This window comes from Vulpes vulpes, chromosome X (assembly GCF_048418805.1).
Source record: "Vulpes vulpes isolate BD-2025 chromosome X, VulVul3, whole genome shotgun sequence".
NCBI classification, from domain to species: domain Eukaryota; kingdom Metazoa; phylum Chordata; class Mammalia; order Carnivora; family Canidae; genus Vulpes; species Vulpes vulpes.
The window spans coordinates 80,426,596-80,442,518 of record NC_132796.1 but is presented as its reverse complement, the minus strand read 5'-3'; the positions used below and the strand labels follow the sequence as shown (position 1 = coordinate 80,442,518).

Below are 15,923 nucleotides of genomic sequence, written 5' to 3'. Positions count from 1 at the left end.
AAACACTGTGTTAAGTGAAAAAAGCCAACCACAAAGGCCACATATGATTCCACTTATCTGAGATGTCCAGAGAGGTAAATCAATAGAGACAGAAAGTGTAGGTTAGTGGTTTCCAGGTGCTGGGGGAAGAGGGCCTGGGGAGGGATTGCTTAATGGGTACAGAGTTTCTTTGGGGGTTATGGGAATGTTCTAAAATTAGATTGCAGTGATGGTTACACAACTATGTGAACATACTTAAAAAATAACAACAATAATCTTGCATTATACACTTTAAATGGGTGAAGTAGGGCTGCCTTCATTACTCAGTCAGTTAGGCATCTGACTCTTGATGCTGGCCCAGGTCATGATCTCAGGGTTATGAGATCAAGCCCTGTGTCAGGCTCTGTGCTGGGTGTGGAGTCTGCTTGAGATTCTCTCTTTCCCTCTCCTTTGGCCCCTCTTCACCCCCACTCACTACTTGCACTCTCTCTCTCTCTTTCTCTACCAAAAACAAAAATAAAAAATAGATGGGTGCAGTATATGGCACATGAATTATATCTCAGTAAAGTTCTGACCAAAAACTAGTTGAACTTTTAAAAAGATGTTAGAGGGTATTGTGGGAAAGCCACAGTCAGTTTGTTCAATACCCATTTATACATCAGTGCTTAGACCAGTGAAATTTTCTGCAAAGGTTGTCAAACGGCAGGAACTTCTTTCTCTTTAAATCTTGCCAGCTTTCCCAAGCCCAGCCCAGCTCTAAGAGCAGCACCTTTTGTAGGAATGATGATTTGACTCAGTCTTTGTTAGAAAATGTCTACATTTCCTACTGAATCTTTAGTGATAGGTTAGCAGTATGTAGGATCAGAGGTTCACAGTTTTGTATGAGTATTCTACTGTCAGCCAGGCTGAATCTCTTCTAACTCTACCATTTCCACCCTGCAAGGCTCAAGAGTTTATTGGTCTGCCTTTAAAGCCCCTCTTTAGTTTTTTTGTGTTTTTTTTTGTTTTTTTTTTTTTTTTGCTACTGGGGATTTCCCTTTCTTTTTTTGAAACTCAGCTGTGAGTCCCCACTACCACCACCCCCTATAAATACAGACACACTTTAACCAGCATGTCTTTGCATTTGTAATGGGAGAAGCCACTCCAGATTATCTCTATCAAGTTGTTTAAACTGGAAATGTCTGGTGCCTTTTTAATGTATGCATTCACCCAGTGTTGGAATTATGATCACCTTCCATGGGGAGGGTGATGTTGGAAAGGAGGGGAGCGAAGTATTCAAATAATAGGTCATCTTCCTTCCTTACCCCTCCCTGTTTCCCGAAAGAGAAGTGACAAAGAGGGAAAAATAGCTGTTGAGAAAGAAAAGCCAGTTCTTGGTGCAGCCACAAAAATCCCTTCCACTTTTGGAGTCCTACACCCTTCTACAGATGCCCGGGCCCAGGATGATTTTTTTTTTTTTTCTCAATGGGAAGATGCCCAGGGAAGAATCATAGCTTCCTTCCTAGCCCCGAGCTCAGAACAGAGGCTGCTCCACTCTGAGGCTGCAGCTAGGCCCTGGGCAGAATCTCCTGAGCCCAGAAGCATCCCACAATTATTCCATTTCCCTTGAATATTGAAGACTTTCCCCAGATACCCCAAGGAGGATTCACATCTGGATCTAAGACAGGGAAAGGGGAAATCAGGGCCATTTTTGTTCAGACCCCAGACTTTGAGTTTCAAATGTTGGCTGCTGTTGGGTGGCACATTTGTTTGGGGGCACAGGGTAAATCTTCACAGCAGCCATCTCGGTCTGAATAACAAAGCCAGGTATACATACTGGATTGGGGACTCTGGATCCCGACCACACATATTCAAATCCCAGCTCTGCTACTTTTGAGCTCTGGAACCTTGAGCCAGTTACTCAACCTCTCTGTGCCAGAGATTCTCAGTCTGTAAAAGAAGGTTAATGAGAGAACCAACCTCTCACAGTTGCTTTGGAGAAGACATGGGACAATGTACGTAAAGAAGTTAGCCCGATGCTTGAGCTTCTGGTAAATACTCAATAGATACTCATCTGAAAATGTAGCTTTTGCCAGGCTTCAGTCAAGAATTTTCTTTTATATCTTCCTCCACAGTTTAAATAGAAACCCTGAAGAGATTGGATGCTGAAGATGTCCCAACGAGCCCTACCCTCCTCTTCCCAGCTTCCTCGGGGCTGAGCTTTAGGTTGCCAGGTAATAAAGAGATCTTATATTGGTATGTCTTGCATTTGCTTTTTCCAAACACTTTTCCAGGCTTTATTCCATGATGCTGTGAGGTTAGTGTGATGATTATTTCCATTTGAGAACCCAAGGCCCTGAGAGGTAAAGTGGTCTACAAAACCTAATGTCCTGTAAAGCCTCCAGTAGATCACAAAGGAATCAAGCAGCCTGCCTCCCCCACCCTGCATGTGTTCAAGATGCACAGAGCTTTCAGACAAGGTGAGAAGGAAGGAAGCCCATGATCCATAAGGATAACAAAATAACCCTCTATAGCTCTTAGGCAGGGTAAGCTATTTTATCTGTAATTATTATGGTTGGAGAATGAGGTTGAGAGGAAGAGCTCCTGTATTTGAGCCGACCAAACTAGTCCAGGGCAATGGCATCTTGCCTGAGCCCAAAGTGAGACTCGAATGTCCAGAAACTGAAGCATTGGACACTCAGTGGCTGCCCAAGTCTATACTTGCTTGGAGAAAGTGGTCTTTAAGAGGTTTTATACACTCTTGGTCCTTGAGAAGCAAAGACAGAGACCAACTGGTGGATGAGAGAATGGCAGGAAGGTAGAGGAACAGGACAGGGTGACATTTTCTCTCCCCCCGACTGGAAGAGAGGCCCCAGGACTGGGTGTGTGGAGAGAGTTCCTGGTGTCTATTCACATGGAGGATAGTGGTTTTGAAGAGATTGTGGACTTAACAGTACCTCAAGGAGGTTGGATGGAGATGTGGAAATGGGAGCTGGAGGTTGGGTCTGGTTTGAGGACTCGGTGGCTTTTGTACTCCAACACTGAGCTGGGACAATGGGTGGCAGGGTAGTGTGTAGCTGGGAGAAGTTGTCACAGGAAGCAGCTGAAGCCACTCTTCCCCCATGGGCCTCATTGGGATACAGGGCAAAAGCAATGTTTTGGTGTCCGGGTGACAAAGTGGCAGTGTGGCACAGAAGGGGGAGGAGAATTGCCACCACTACCACCGTCACCACCACACCCCACCCCCCACCCCTGTGAACCACCAGTGACTTCAGCCAAAGCTGCCTGAAGGGAGTGCAGCACCATTTCATGTCCTACCCCAGCAGGGGCCTCTGTGCTCCCACAGGCAGAGGCACCTACCAGCAGCTGGGACAGAGGAGCTATCCACAGGTGGCAATGTCGGTAGCAGACAGCCATGAGTCAGGGTAGGAACCAGAGCACAACAGGAGAAGACTATCTCAGAACACAGGAAGCTGCCAGGGTCTTCCACAGATCCCTGGAGGAAACCTTCAATGACTTAAAGTTGTGGAACACACAGGTGGGTACAGGGGCCAGTGCCATCTGAGTTTTTACTGCTTATGGGACCAATGAGGCCTGGAGAAAATTGAAACACTATTTTACAGCAGACAAAACTGTCTCGAGTACTTGGGCATGGGATAGTCCAACTCTGTAGATGCTGAGCGGCTTTGAAGCATTTCTAAATATAACCTTTGGGGTGAGTAGAGAAGCAGGGATCAAGTTCTGGCAGGGTCTGCTTGGGCTTCATTTGTTCCATTTACCTCTAGGGACATTAACTTAAAAAAGAGGAGAGGCAAAAGCAAAGGGAAGAAAAATAGGGAGAAAAAGAAGGAAAAGAGTTAGGGGATTAATAGGTACAAACTTCTAGTTAGAAAATAAATAAGTCACAGGGATGAAAAGTACAGCCTAGGGACTATAGGCAATAATATCGTAATAATGTTGTATGATGACAGAGAGTGACTCCGCTCATTGTGATGAGCACTGAGTAATATATCAGATAGTTGAACCACTATGTTGTGTATCTGAACACAAATATAACACTGTATGCCAGCTTCATACTTCATCATACTTCAATGATGAAATTTTCTTTAAAAAATAATTGCTATTGCTCTCTAAGATTGTGGCTAAATGAAAATCAGTTTGGGGGCACTGGGTGGCTCAGTCGGTTAAGCATCTTCCTCTTGATCTTGGCTCAGGTCATGGTCTCAGGGTCGTGGAATTGAGCCCCACATCAGGCCCTGTGCTATGCGTGGAGCCTGATTAAGATACTTTCTCTCCTTCTCCCTCTGCCTCACCTGCCCTTCTCTCTCCTTCTCTAAAAAAATCAATAAAAATTCCTTTAAAAAGTTTCCATTTTAAGACATTTTCTTTCCCAAATACATTTTCCAGACACCAATCATGATTCAGTACATCCATTTTTTTTTTCAGTAGAGAGTAAGCTTGACAGTGCTTTGCTGAGCAACCCTGGCTGAAAATGGAGATCCAAACTCCACTCTGGCCTGGAGTGGGACATTGTGAGCCAACAGGGTCGGAGAAGAGGCTAAAGCTGGTTCCCCCAAGGCCCACTGCCTCCTCGCCTCAAAGTTGGGTTTCCCAATTTATTGCCCCCCTTTTTTTTCCAGAGGCACCATTGCTGGTGATTGATACATCAGGCAGCCTGCAGAGCCAGATTCTTATCTTTATTACCATGGGGCTACTAATTTGTCTGCCAACCTTTGTTTTTTCTGAGAATCATTTTTCTCTTCCTGGAATCAGACCCAATGTTTAGGGTAATGGAGCAGCAGATGTGGGTCCTCAGAGAGAATTTGGTGTCTGTCTTCTCTTTCCATCCCCACTGCCCCAGCCCTAGACTGAGTGAGCTGGCAAGACAGTTACCTGTACTATTTACATCAGGGGACTCACAACTGCCCTCTGACCCCTTCCCTTATCCTGCTTCCAAACTGTGGTCAAGTTAGCTTTCTATAATGTTTCTTATCATGCCGCTCCTACTGTTTTTAAAAGATCTATGAGTAACCCAATTACATGGACTGTTATTAAATAAATAAATTGGCCCTATTAGTGTCAGATTCCCCACTATCCTGACTTCTTGTCTTCATAGCCTTTACCATTATTTCAGTCCATCTTACATATGTGTTTTCTCACTCATTACCCCTTCAACGGGAATGGAGTTTTCATTCTATCAGGGTTTTTATCTATCTATCCCTAAAACAGTGGCTGACACATGTTAGATCAACCAATATTGACTGAATGAAGGACTCCACGAATCAAATTCTGTCAGCCACAGTTAATTCTGTTTTTCACAAATGAACTTTATTGACTTTTATGAATACAAATGTAATACATGCTTACTGCAGAGAATCTGGAAAGTACAGAGAAGTAGAAAGAGGAAAGTAAGAACACCCACAATCCTACCACCTGAAGGCAAATACTGTGCATAGTAAGTTCTAACTATCTATGCCTGTTTAAAGACAAGACCTTTATCAAGAGTGCTGGCCACGAAGCACAATAGCCAAGGGGAGCAGGGGCACTTAATTACTGAGGGGGCCACCAAGAGTCAGAGCTAGCAATTTGACACTGAGAAACAAAACAAGGGCCATAGACAACAGATCAAGAAGTCATAAATTGACAACACAAGAACAAATTGGGTTATGATAAGAATGTAGCGAGATGGTGCTTGTCAATTAGCCCAGTACCTGTGACATAATACATAATCAGTAAATGTCAGCCATTACTATGATTACTATTGTGGGTCAAAATGAATGGTTCAAGATGGAGACTATTAACAGGGCAAGGGCCCTAGAGACCCATTTTGGGTGCTATGAGTTGGGGCATATGAAAAGGGTGGTTTAGGAGTGGGCATCACTCTCCTTATAGGTTCCCCTGCCAGGTGAAATGGGACCAGGGCTTCCTCACGTTTGCCTGATGACATGTGGCAAGACACTCTAAGGTGTTTTTGAGGTAGGATATGGTTTCTCCTGCCTAGACTGCTCCCTGGACCAGGAACTAGGGCTGGCCTCAATGGCAATAGGAGTTCAGAACCTCACACACCAAACACTCTTGAAGTCCTCACTTCTGATTGTCAGGGCAAGTCATAGGCATGTGGGGTAAAAGAGAAGGACAAGTCAAACAACTGGGAGTTGGGGGGTGGGTGGGATGTGCCTGGAGGGGGAGGTTGAAGGGGGAAGGTCACAAGATTTATGATGTAATTGAATGGAATGGGTCCAGGAGCCAGTCCTCAAGTTAGCAGCGGAGTCAGACATCACAGGAGAAGATTCCAGAAAGCATTACTTGTTGGTGGGGGCCTTGTTATGGCCTGTGCTCTGTCGAAGGTGGTCATGCAGACCCTCTTGAGGGTCTCCATGCTCTTTCAGGTAGTAACAGCGTTTGGGAACATGCTGGTGCTGGGAGTGAGAAAACAAACAAACAAACAAACAAACAAACAAAAACCAGCAGAGGTAAGAGCCACACTTACTATGATAAGGGAGTTCTGCATGGTTATTGTCAGTAACTTAGCAGTTCAAGAAACTTGGCTTGACCATATACCATGTTAGCGCATAATCTGTGACCGAGGATTAGGCTAGCCAATTTCCCTAGTGATCTGGGTACACAACACATGTGCCTGTAGTTAAGACTCAGCCCCCCCAAAGATGATCCCTCCCTTAGGATAATTGGAGAGTTGGGCCCCAACTGGTTCCCTCACAATCAGAAGACATAGACCTTTAGCCACTCCAGGCTCCCACGAACAGGAGCTGGGGAGTTGCTTCAAAGTGGTTAATACACCCCCAAATAACTGCCTAGCCAGGCCACTGATGAAACTCCAGCTTGGGGGTTATGGGCTAGAAGCTCAACATCTCCCCCTCATCTCTTCCTTATTCTATTCAAAGGAGCATTCCCCATCACTCCCCACCACTCCCCTTGAATGTATTTCCCCATCATTACCTCCTCAGTCTGTTGATAAGAGTTCAGTTCATTCTCCATTGCCTCCTCATTATTCCGTTTACAGGCTGACAGCAGAACCTGGCTGGAGCTGCCCGGGGAATCCTTCTCTTCAGCCAGCTGGCACTCAGTGTAGAGAGACCTGTCTATCAGCTCCTTTAGGCTGCCGGCCACCTTCAGGAAGATCCGGCCCATTTTGGTGGTAACAGCTTCCGAGAGTCCTTCCAGAAACCTGGTCCGTAGAATGGCATCAGACCAAGACAAATGTCGGGCCAGCAGCAGGAAGTCAGTGGCGTACTGCCGGACGGACTTCTGGCCCTGCTTGGGGTGGCAAAGAACAGCACTGAGGATGTCTATCTCGGAGAGAGAGTCATATAAGCCCTGTGATCTGTTCAGGAAGGATTTGTTTTCATTGGAGAGGGGGTTTCCTACCTCCATCTGCAAGATGGACCACCTCTCCGCTGCCCCCAGATGCAGAGACACCAGAAATGCCATTTTCTCGGAGTCGTTCAAAAAGCCCTTCATTTGCTTCTCCTCATTGACCTCCATCTCCTCCTCCACCGAGCAGGCACCCCGGGCTGCTTCCTGTTCTTCTAAGAGGTAACAGAGTGCTGGGGTCAGCATGCCAAAGGATGGGACTTCCTCTGGTGGTGGCTTCATTGTTTCGGTGGTTGGGGCAGTTGTGCGTGGTGTGGACTTTGATCCAGACGCTGTGATGGTGACATGAGAAGCAGATGTTTCTCCAGAGTCTGTGGCTTTGATTTCCAGGATGGACATCGTTCCAGAGGCAGCGGCTGCCATCTGTGGTGTGGACATGGCTCCTGGGACCGGGCTCCTCATCTGTGGCACGGAAATCCCCCCAGGGGCTGTGGCTCTCACAAGTGGCATGGACATCATTCCAGAAGCTGAGGCTGTCATTGGTGGTGCAGGCATCCTTCCGGAAGTTGTGTGTGTTGTTTGTGGCAAGGACATGGATCCAGAATTTGTGACTCTTGTTTGCAGTGCGAACACTGCCCCAGAGGCCATGCTTTTCATTAGTGGCACAGACATGTCTCCAGAAGCCACGGCTGACATCAATGGCATGGGCATCGTTCCAGGGGCTGTGGCTCTCATTAATGGCTTAGACATCTCTCCAGAGGCCATGGCTTTCATTTGTGCAGGGGACATATTTCCAGAGGCTGGACCTCTCCATATCTCTGCACACACAGCTTCAGAGGCTGAAGGTCTCCTTAGTGGTGTGGTCATGATTCCAGAGACAGGGGCTCTTACTAGTGGGGGGGACATTACTCCAGAGGTTGGAGCTCGCATTGATAGCATGCACATCTCTCCAGAAGCTGCAGGCATCATCTGTGGCATGGACGTTGCTCCAGAGGCTGGGGTCCTCATTAGTGGCAGGGCTACCCCTCCTGAGGCTGTGGCTGTCATTTGAGGCATGGGCATCACTTCAGAGGCTGTGGATCTCATTAGCGGTGTGGACACTGCTCTGGGGACTGCAGTCCTCATTTGTGGCATGGGCATCATCCCAGGGGCTGGAGCCATCATTGGTGGAATAGACATTGCTCCATAAGCTGGGACTCTCCGAGATGTGGATCTCTCTCCAGACACCGGGGGTCTCATTAGTGGTGGGGACATCTCTCCAGAGGACAAAGCTCTTGTGAGCAGTGCAGACATCTCTCCAGGGTCTGGGGCTCTCATTAGTGGTATGGACATCATCCCAGAGGCTGGGACTCTCATTTTTGGTGTAGACATCATGTCAGAAACTGGTGTTTGCATCTGTAGTGAGGACATCCCTCCAGAGGTCATGGATCTCATGAACGACATGGACATCCCTCCAGAGTCGTGGGTGCTCATTGGCTGACTAGGCATCTTTCCAGAGGCTGTGGCTCTCATTAATGCTGTGGGTATTCCTCCAGGGCCTGGGGCTCCCATTAGAGGCATGGACATCGTTCCAGAAGCTGCAGTTGTCATCTGTGGTATGGACATGTCTCCAGAGGCTGGGGCTCGCATTAGTGGTGTGGACATCCCCACAGAGGCGATGTCTGTCATCTGCCGGACGGACAGAGCTCCAGAAGCTGTGTCTCTCATTAGCATGGTGGAGACCTCTCCAGAAGCTGTGGTTGTGATTTGCTGCATGAACATTGCTTCTGAGGCTTTGGATGTCGTTAGTGGTTTGGACAACGTGCCCGAGGCCATAGCTCTCATTTGTGGCAGGGACATCACTCCTGAGGCTGTGTCTCTCATTAACAGTGTAGACATTGCTCTGGAGGCTTTGGCTGTCATCCGTGGGGTGGACACGGCTCCAGAGGCTGAGGCTCTCATTTGTGGTACAGCTGTCACTCCTGAGGCTGAGGCTCTCTTCTGTGACATAGACATGGTTCCAGAGACAGGGGCTCTCATTTGCAGTGTGGACATTGCCCCAGAGGCTGGGGCTGATAGTTGCGGGGTGGACATCGTCTCAGATGCTTGGGCTGTGATTGGGTGTGTGGACACTGCCCCAGAGGCTGGGACTCTCCTTAGGGGTGTGGACATCATCACAGAGGCCGGGGATCTCATTCGCGGTGTGGACATTGCCCCAGTGGTTGTCGCTTTCATAAAGCCTGTAGACACTGCTCCAGAAGTTCTGGCCATTGTGAACTGTGTAGACATGACTCTAGAGGCCATGGTTGACATTTGCTCAGTGGACATGGCTCCAGAGGTTGTGACCATCATTGGTGGGGTGGACAATGCTGCAGAGTCTGGAACTGTCTTTAGCAATGTTGGCACATTGCCAGAGGCTAGAGCTCTCATGCATGATATGGACATTGGTCCAGAGTCTGAGACTCTCACTGGTGCTGTGGACATCCCCCCAGAGGCTGCTGCTGTCATTGTTGAAGTAGACATGATTTGAGATTCTAGATTTGGTGTTAGCTGTGGAGGCATCACTACAGAGTCTTGGGCTGACATCAGCTGGGTGGGCATCACTCCAGAGGTTAGGGCTGTAATTAGCAGTGGGGACACTGTTTCAGTGTCTGGAGCTGCCTTTGGCACTGTGGATGCCTCCCCAGCATCTGGGACTGACAGGAGTGGTGTAGACATGGCTCCAGAACCTGGAGCTGACATTAGCGGTGAAGATATTCCTCCGGAATCTGGGCCTGACATTAGCTGAGTGGACATCTCCCCAGAGTCTTGGGTGCTTGTTGGCTGGACTGATGTTGTTTCTGAAGCTAGGGCTGACATTATCAGTGAGGATATGGCTTCCGAGTCGGTGCCTGACATTAGCAGTGAAGGTATCTCTCCAGAGGCCAAAGCAGTCATTAGGACTTTGGACATTGCTTCAGTGTCTTCATCCGTAATTTGCAATGGTGACATGGCCTCAGAGCCTGGAGCTGGCATTGGCTGTGTGGACATCACTCCAGGGTTTATGTCTGAAATTTGGAGTGAAGATACCTCTCCAGGATCTGGGGCCAGCATCAATGGTGCGGACATCGCTTCAGAGGATGGAGTGCTCATCATAGGTGCGGACATCGCTCCAGAGGATGAAGCTGGCATTGCCAATGGTGAGATCTCTGCAGGATGTGCTGCTGCCATTAGTGCTGCGGACATTGTTCCAAAGTCGGGAATTGTCATCAGCCCTGGGGACATTAATCCATAGTCTGAAGTGGACAGCAATGGGGACAACGTTCCAGAATCTGAGGCTGGCATTAGCAAAGGGGACAGTGCTTCTGCATCTGGAGCTGGCATTAGCAATGGGGACAGTGCCCCAGAGTCTGAGGCTGGCATCAGTGGTGGGGACAGTGCTCCAGAGTTTGGTGCTCCCATTAGAGGGGTAGACATGGCATCAAAGGCTGGGGAGGTCATCAACTGTGCAGACATCCCTCCAGGGTCTGACGCTGATGTTGAGATTATAGGCTGTACATGGGAATGCAGGATTTGGACCTCTGCTCGAGTCTCTAGTACTGGTCCAGAGAAGGCTGCCCCCCTGTTTTGGGGTTCAACATTTTCTTCCCTCAGCATATTGTTGAATCGGAGTGAATGTAAAGGTATGGACATATCTGCCATGGCCACAAGATAATGTGGAGAGAGTCCCTAAAGTGATGGTATCAGGAAGTCTTGCTGAAGCCCAAAAGGCAAGAAAATCTGTAAATGGGAAACAAGTTGAGTAGTCAAAAGCCAGTATTGAAAAGAGTGAGGAAAAGACCAAAGATTTGTGACAGAGACCTTTTACACCTGTTGCCAGCTACGTGGTACCAGAAATGGGCCCATCAGGCTAAAGAAGCTGTGCAGCAATGAATGAACTTAAAGCTGGAGCAAAGATCCCTTCCACCCCTATCGTTTTCAAACCAACCCACTTGGTCACACAGCACAGCTCAGCACAACACAGCACAGCACAACCTCTCCATTTATAGATGCTATGAACCTCTGCTAGCTCAGCCTACAGGAGCCTGGGCCGGCCTGGATCAAATGAAGCAGCAGCGCCACCTTGTGGGAAACTGTGAGAAGTACGGCTTCCTGTCCCACCAGAGCACTCACAAGGCAGCCAAAGGACTGGCGGGCCTGCAGGAAAAAGCCCTTTGTCCCAGGCTGATCATTAGTTCCTAGGGCTCATTGAGACCTGCCCGGGGTTGAGTCTCCATTCTGCTACTCTGATGGCCCTGAAGGTTTCTCTCAGGAAAAGCAAGGCACTTATCTGAGACACAAACTGAAGATCCTATTTATGATCACAGCATTCCATGAACTGAAAATCCTGTGTATCATTTTCATTACTGACAAACACCACAGCCACTACTATTACCATGTGTTGCTCACTTAGTGTGTTCCAGGCACTGTACTTAGGCAACTGCATACAAGTTCAAACTGTAAGGTATGGGGATTTGCAAGCAATATCCCGTTTGAATCTGATACCCTGTGTGATGGTATTATTCCCATTTTACCAGCTTTCTCAGATTAGTCAGGGTTGGGGCTAAAATAGGATCACTGTGATAGTAAAAATTGTATGATTTTATTATCACGTCCTCCTCGGGGTTGTCTAACTTTTGGCATCCCTAACACTTCATTAAGTTACTGTTCCAACATCTCTTGAATAGTCTATAGCTTGTACAGATTTCAAGTTTCTCTGATGACGCTTGGGTGGTCAGTCCTAGAGTTTCACCCCCACCTGCCCACCCCCATAAGTGACCCCAGAAGGGGATTCTTGGCACACAGCTTGGAAAGGAACACACATATCACACAATGTCAATGCATTCCCACAGCCTGCCCATGCCAAAAATGGAACACTTATTTGACAATGTCACAAAAGTCATCAATTTCGTGGCATTATGCCTCCATAATAATAATAATGAGATTACTAGCAACAGAATGACCAACAGTGAACATTTCTTGAGCATGCATTGACTGACAAGCACTCCACTAGGCACTTATATGCACCATCTCAATTGGTCCCTACAACAAAGCTAAGAGATTTTAGTACTTCATCTTCATCTTACAAACAAGTTATCTAAGGCCCAGAGAAGCTTAATAATTTGCCTGCAGTCACACAGATCACCAGGTACATTCCATGCCCGACCCCCCCTACTATGCCATAATGTGCTCTCACTGTACTGTAATGATCCACCATGTCTGCCTTCTCGCCCTCTTAGTCACATCATCAACAGCCCTCCCACCCATCTTTAGCCTGGACAGCCCTGAAACGGGGCACAGTAAGAGAAATACTAGCCTCCTGCTGGCACCTTGATTACTCCAATAATCGGTGCAATGGGAAAGATGAGTCAAAAGACCATTCACAGATGTCCACTTCTCATCTTCAGAAAAATCCCTGAACATGCTACAGTTTCCCACCAGGCAAAACCCAGGAAGATCTTACCTTGCCAGTTAGGGAGAAGAGAGTATGTCCTTTGCGCCCCTGGCTCTTTCAGGCTGGCCAGTTTACTTATGCCCCATGCCCAGCCAGTTCATTAAAGTAAGACCCAGTACCAGCAGCTGTTCTCTGCAATCTCCCTTAGCTATCCCCTGCCACGCCCCCCTCCTGCCCGCCAGCCAGCCAGCCAGCCTGCCCGCCCACCCGCCCCACTGCTCCTGACTTGCTAGTGCTTGCTCTGTCTCTCTGGTCCCAGATTCCTGCCTCTATATAGGCTCTGACATTTGCCTCTGGCCACCTTTCATTTGACAGCCCTCCAGAAGCTCCGCTTTAGCACTTGGCCTATGCAACTCCACCCCTCTTCCCCTCACCCCCAATAGTTGCACCAGCCCACTCTGCCCACCTCTGGCTGTCCCAGGGAAAAGAGGAGATGCATGCAATTAAAGAGATGAGACAGAAATGAGACACATCCTCTGCAGCTGAGCAGACCCAGGAGTCCTGGGAACCAGGCAATGTCACCAGTATAATGTGGAAGTGTGGGCAGAGGTTAGAGGTAAGGTGAACCACAGCCACGGCCAGAGGCTGAGTGCAAGCAACAGTCCGGAGAGTTCCAAGAGTTTCAGGTGCAGGGAGAGCAAGGTTTGAGAGGATGGACCGTGGTGCTATTAATAGACGCCTGCCATGGTAATAACAAAAAGCCAATTTGTCCCAGTGTCAGATACACGGTGCGGAATCTGGCAACCAGTGTCTCTGCCACAGGGCAAGAATATGACTGTGAAGCTCTAGGGTGCACAGACAGCCAGCAAAAAAGCACACCATTCTTGAGCATGCCAGGTGAGGGTTTGCTCACAGAAGTAGGGCTCCAGCCTGCTTTCTACATCTGGGGCATAAGGTCAGAGTAGAACTAGCAGAAAGGTTTACCAGAGCCCTCGAACTGTCCAAATCATGATTCTTTTAACCACCAGACTAGGGGCCGAATTGGTCCTTGAGCCCTGAGCAAGACAAAGCCTTCAGGGGGGGAAGTTTAAGTAGAATGGGTATATAGGGAATCAGAGTCTGAGGGTTTGAGGGGGGCATTCAGCTCATTTATAAACCCTTCCATGCTCATAATTAGCAACTAACAATACTCGACCACTCAGGCTAAGCACTATATTTGGGTTATATCCTTTGGGACCCAAGACAACACTTACAACATAGACACCTATGCCATTTTCATTTTGTAAATGGATAAACAGGCTTAGAGAAGTTGCAACCAAGTCCCAGAACTAGCAAATGGCAAAGCTCAGATTTGGGCCCAGGTCAATGTGATCCCCAAATCATTTCCTCTCTTTGGAATTAGACAAGTGGCTGGAAATGCCACAAGTGCTAGACTCCCTGCCATCTTCCTCTTTCCACCCCCCACCAGTGGCTGACTCACTGTGATGGTAATCATAACTAATATTAATAATCATGGTAATATTAATAATAATAACACCAACTGACTTTGATTGAGCTCTTCCCATAGACCAAGAACGGCACTGAGGGCTTTACATTCTCTCATTTGATCCTGACAGCCTCCCTGTGAGCTAGGTTCTATTAGTTCCCACTCTACAGATAAGAAAACTGAGCTCCAGTGAGGTGAACTGCCATGACCAAAAGCACACAGCTCCGTTTGACCCCAGAGCTCCCCCCTCTCCCCTATACCAAGAGATACTCATGGGAAAACCAACAATAGCAACTGCTATTATTACTATTATACCTAATCAGGAAAGCTAGCATTTACTGTGCCAAGCACTGTGCCAAGCACCTTACATACATGATCTTGCTTTTTATGACAACCCTATGTGCCAGGTATGGTTATCACCTTCATTTCCAGATGAGGAATCAGACGCACAGAGAGGTTAACTCGCTTTCCCAAGTTCACACAACTAGAAAGCATGGTTGTTTATGATCAGAAAAATTTGGCAATGACCTCAAATGCCAGTGTTAGAACACAAGTCATGTAATGATTAAACAAATCATGGTGGATTTGTAGCAGCCATTGAAAATGACAAGCTGATTTTTATAAAATAACTATGTGTATTTTTGCATAGAAAAACATACAATCTGGAAGGATATAGAATAGAGCAAAATGTTAACAGTGACCATACCTGAGCAGTGGGATTAAAAGGGATTTCTCTCGTTTTCTTATCTGTATTTTCTATAATGTATAGACTGTACAGATACAAACTATAATGGATCCATATTACTTGTATTTGAGGGGGAAAAGTTATTTTTCTTTTGCAAAAAGGTGTGCTACCCTGGGGTTCTATGTCTAGCCCTCTTTCCTGCTCTCCCTGCATGCTCTCTAGGGATCTTCAAGCAACCTTACTCTCCCAACACACTTAAGGCTTGTGCTCTTCGGCTCCTCAGTTAGTAGTGACCTCTGAAAAATGTATCCAGTGGCTTGCATTTATTTTGTATTTTGTTCTGCTCTGTTTTGTTGTGAAAAGCAATCTCTCATTTTTCTAACTTTTATTTATGCCTGATAATGACACAAATAATCTAGGAACATGGTCTCAGGATAAAAACTTGAAATTCTACATGTAGATAAAGCTAGTCCCGAGCCTACCCCACCCCCCATCCCCTCAAGTCCCATTCCTCCGTCTGTTCACAGTTGGGTGTGTCTCCTTCCAAACTTTTTCTAGCTGCAATGGCATTCAGAGTTCATATCATGCAATTGCTTGCAAAACCCAGTGTGTGGAAAGAGCTACAGTTGGAAAACCATTCTGGCACTGGTCACGCCAGGATTCCAAGGTCTGGTCGCTGGTGACCAGTCGTCATCAGCGTACTTCGAAGGAGGCTACTGAGAGAGACACAGTTCTCACTGCATGCTCAGTCCATTTGGGGCACAGACTATTAATGTCAGTGCCTCTACAAACACAGAAAGGGGAGGCCTTCTAAGGAAAGAAAAGCCCAGAAATTGCTGCTTAGCATCTCTTAGGTCCCTCACGTCCTGCCCAGTCTGCATTGATCAATATGGCTAGGAGGTATCATGATCCTGCCGCCTCACAAACGGTAATTGAGTTTGGGGGATTGCATGGCAAGCTGCTCGGGGAAATAAGAATAAACAAGAGACAGTTCAATATGTCAACAAATAGCTCTCCAGCTCTTGAAAATAAACCTTTCCCTAGATTCTCGACAATATCCTCTCCCCCAG

At 47.3% G+C, this 15,923-nt stretch overlaps 1 protein-coding gene across 2 annotated transcripts in view; it reads right to left on the bottom strand.

Moving 5' to 3' along the window:
- Positions 1 to 5,267: 5,267 nt before the first annotated feature.
- RTL9 (retrotransposon Gag like 9) overlaps positions 5,268 to 15,923 on the bottom strand; it is a 48,766-nt gene continuing 38,110 nt past the window's right edge. For both annotated transcript variants that reach the window (XM_072743862.1, XM_026014922.2), the window contains 2 exons: positions 6,916 to 11,028; positions 5,268 to 6,377 (listed from right to left, as the gene is read on the bottom strand). In XM_072743862.1, coding sequence (XP_072599963.1) covers positions 6,261 to 6,377; positions 6,916 to 10,950 — 4,152 coding nt within the window. In that variant the 5' untranslated portion in view covers positions 10,951 to 11,028 and the 3' untranslated portion in view covers positions 5,268 to 6,260. The remainder of the gene's footprint in view (positions 6,378 to 6,915; positions 11,029 to 15,923) is intronic.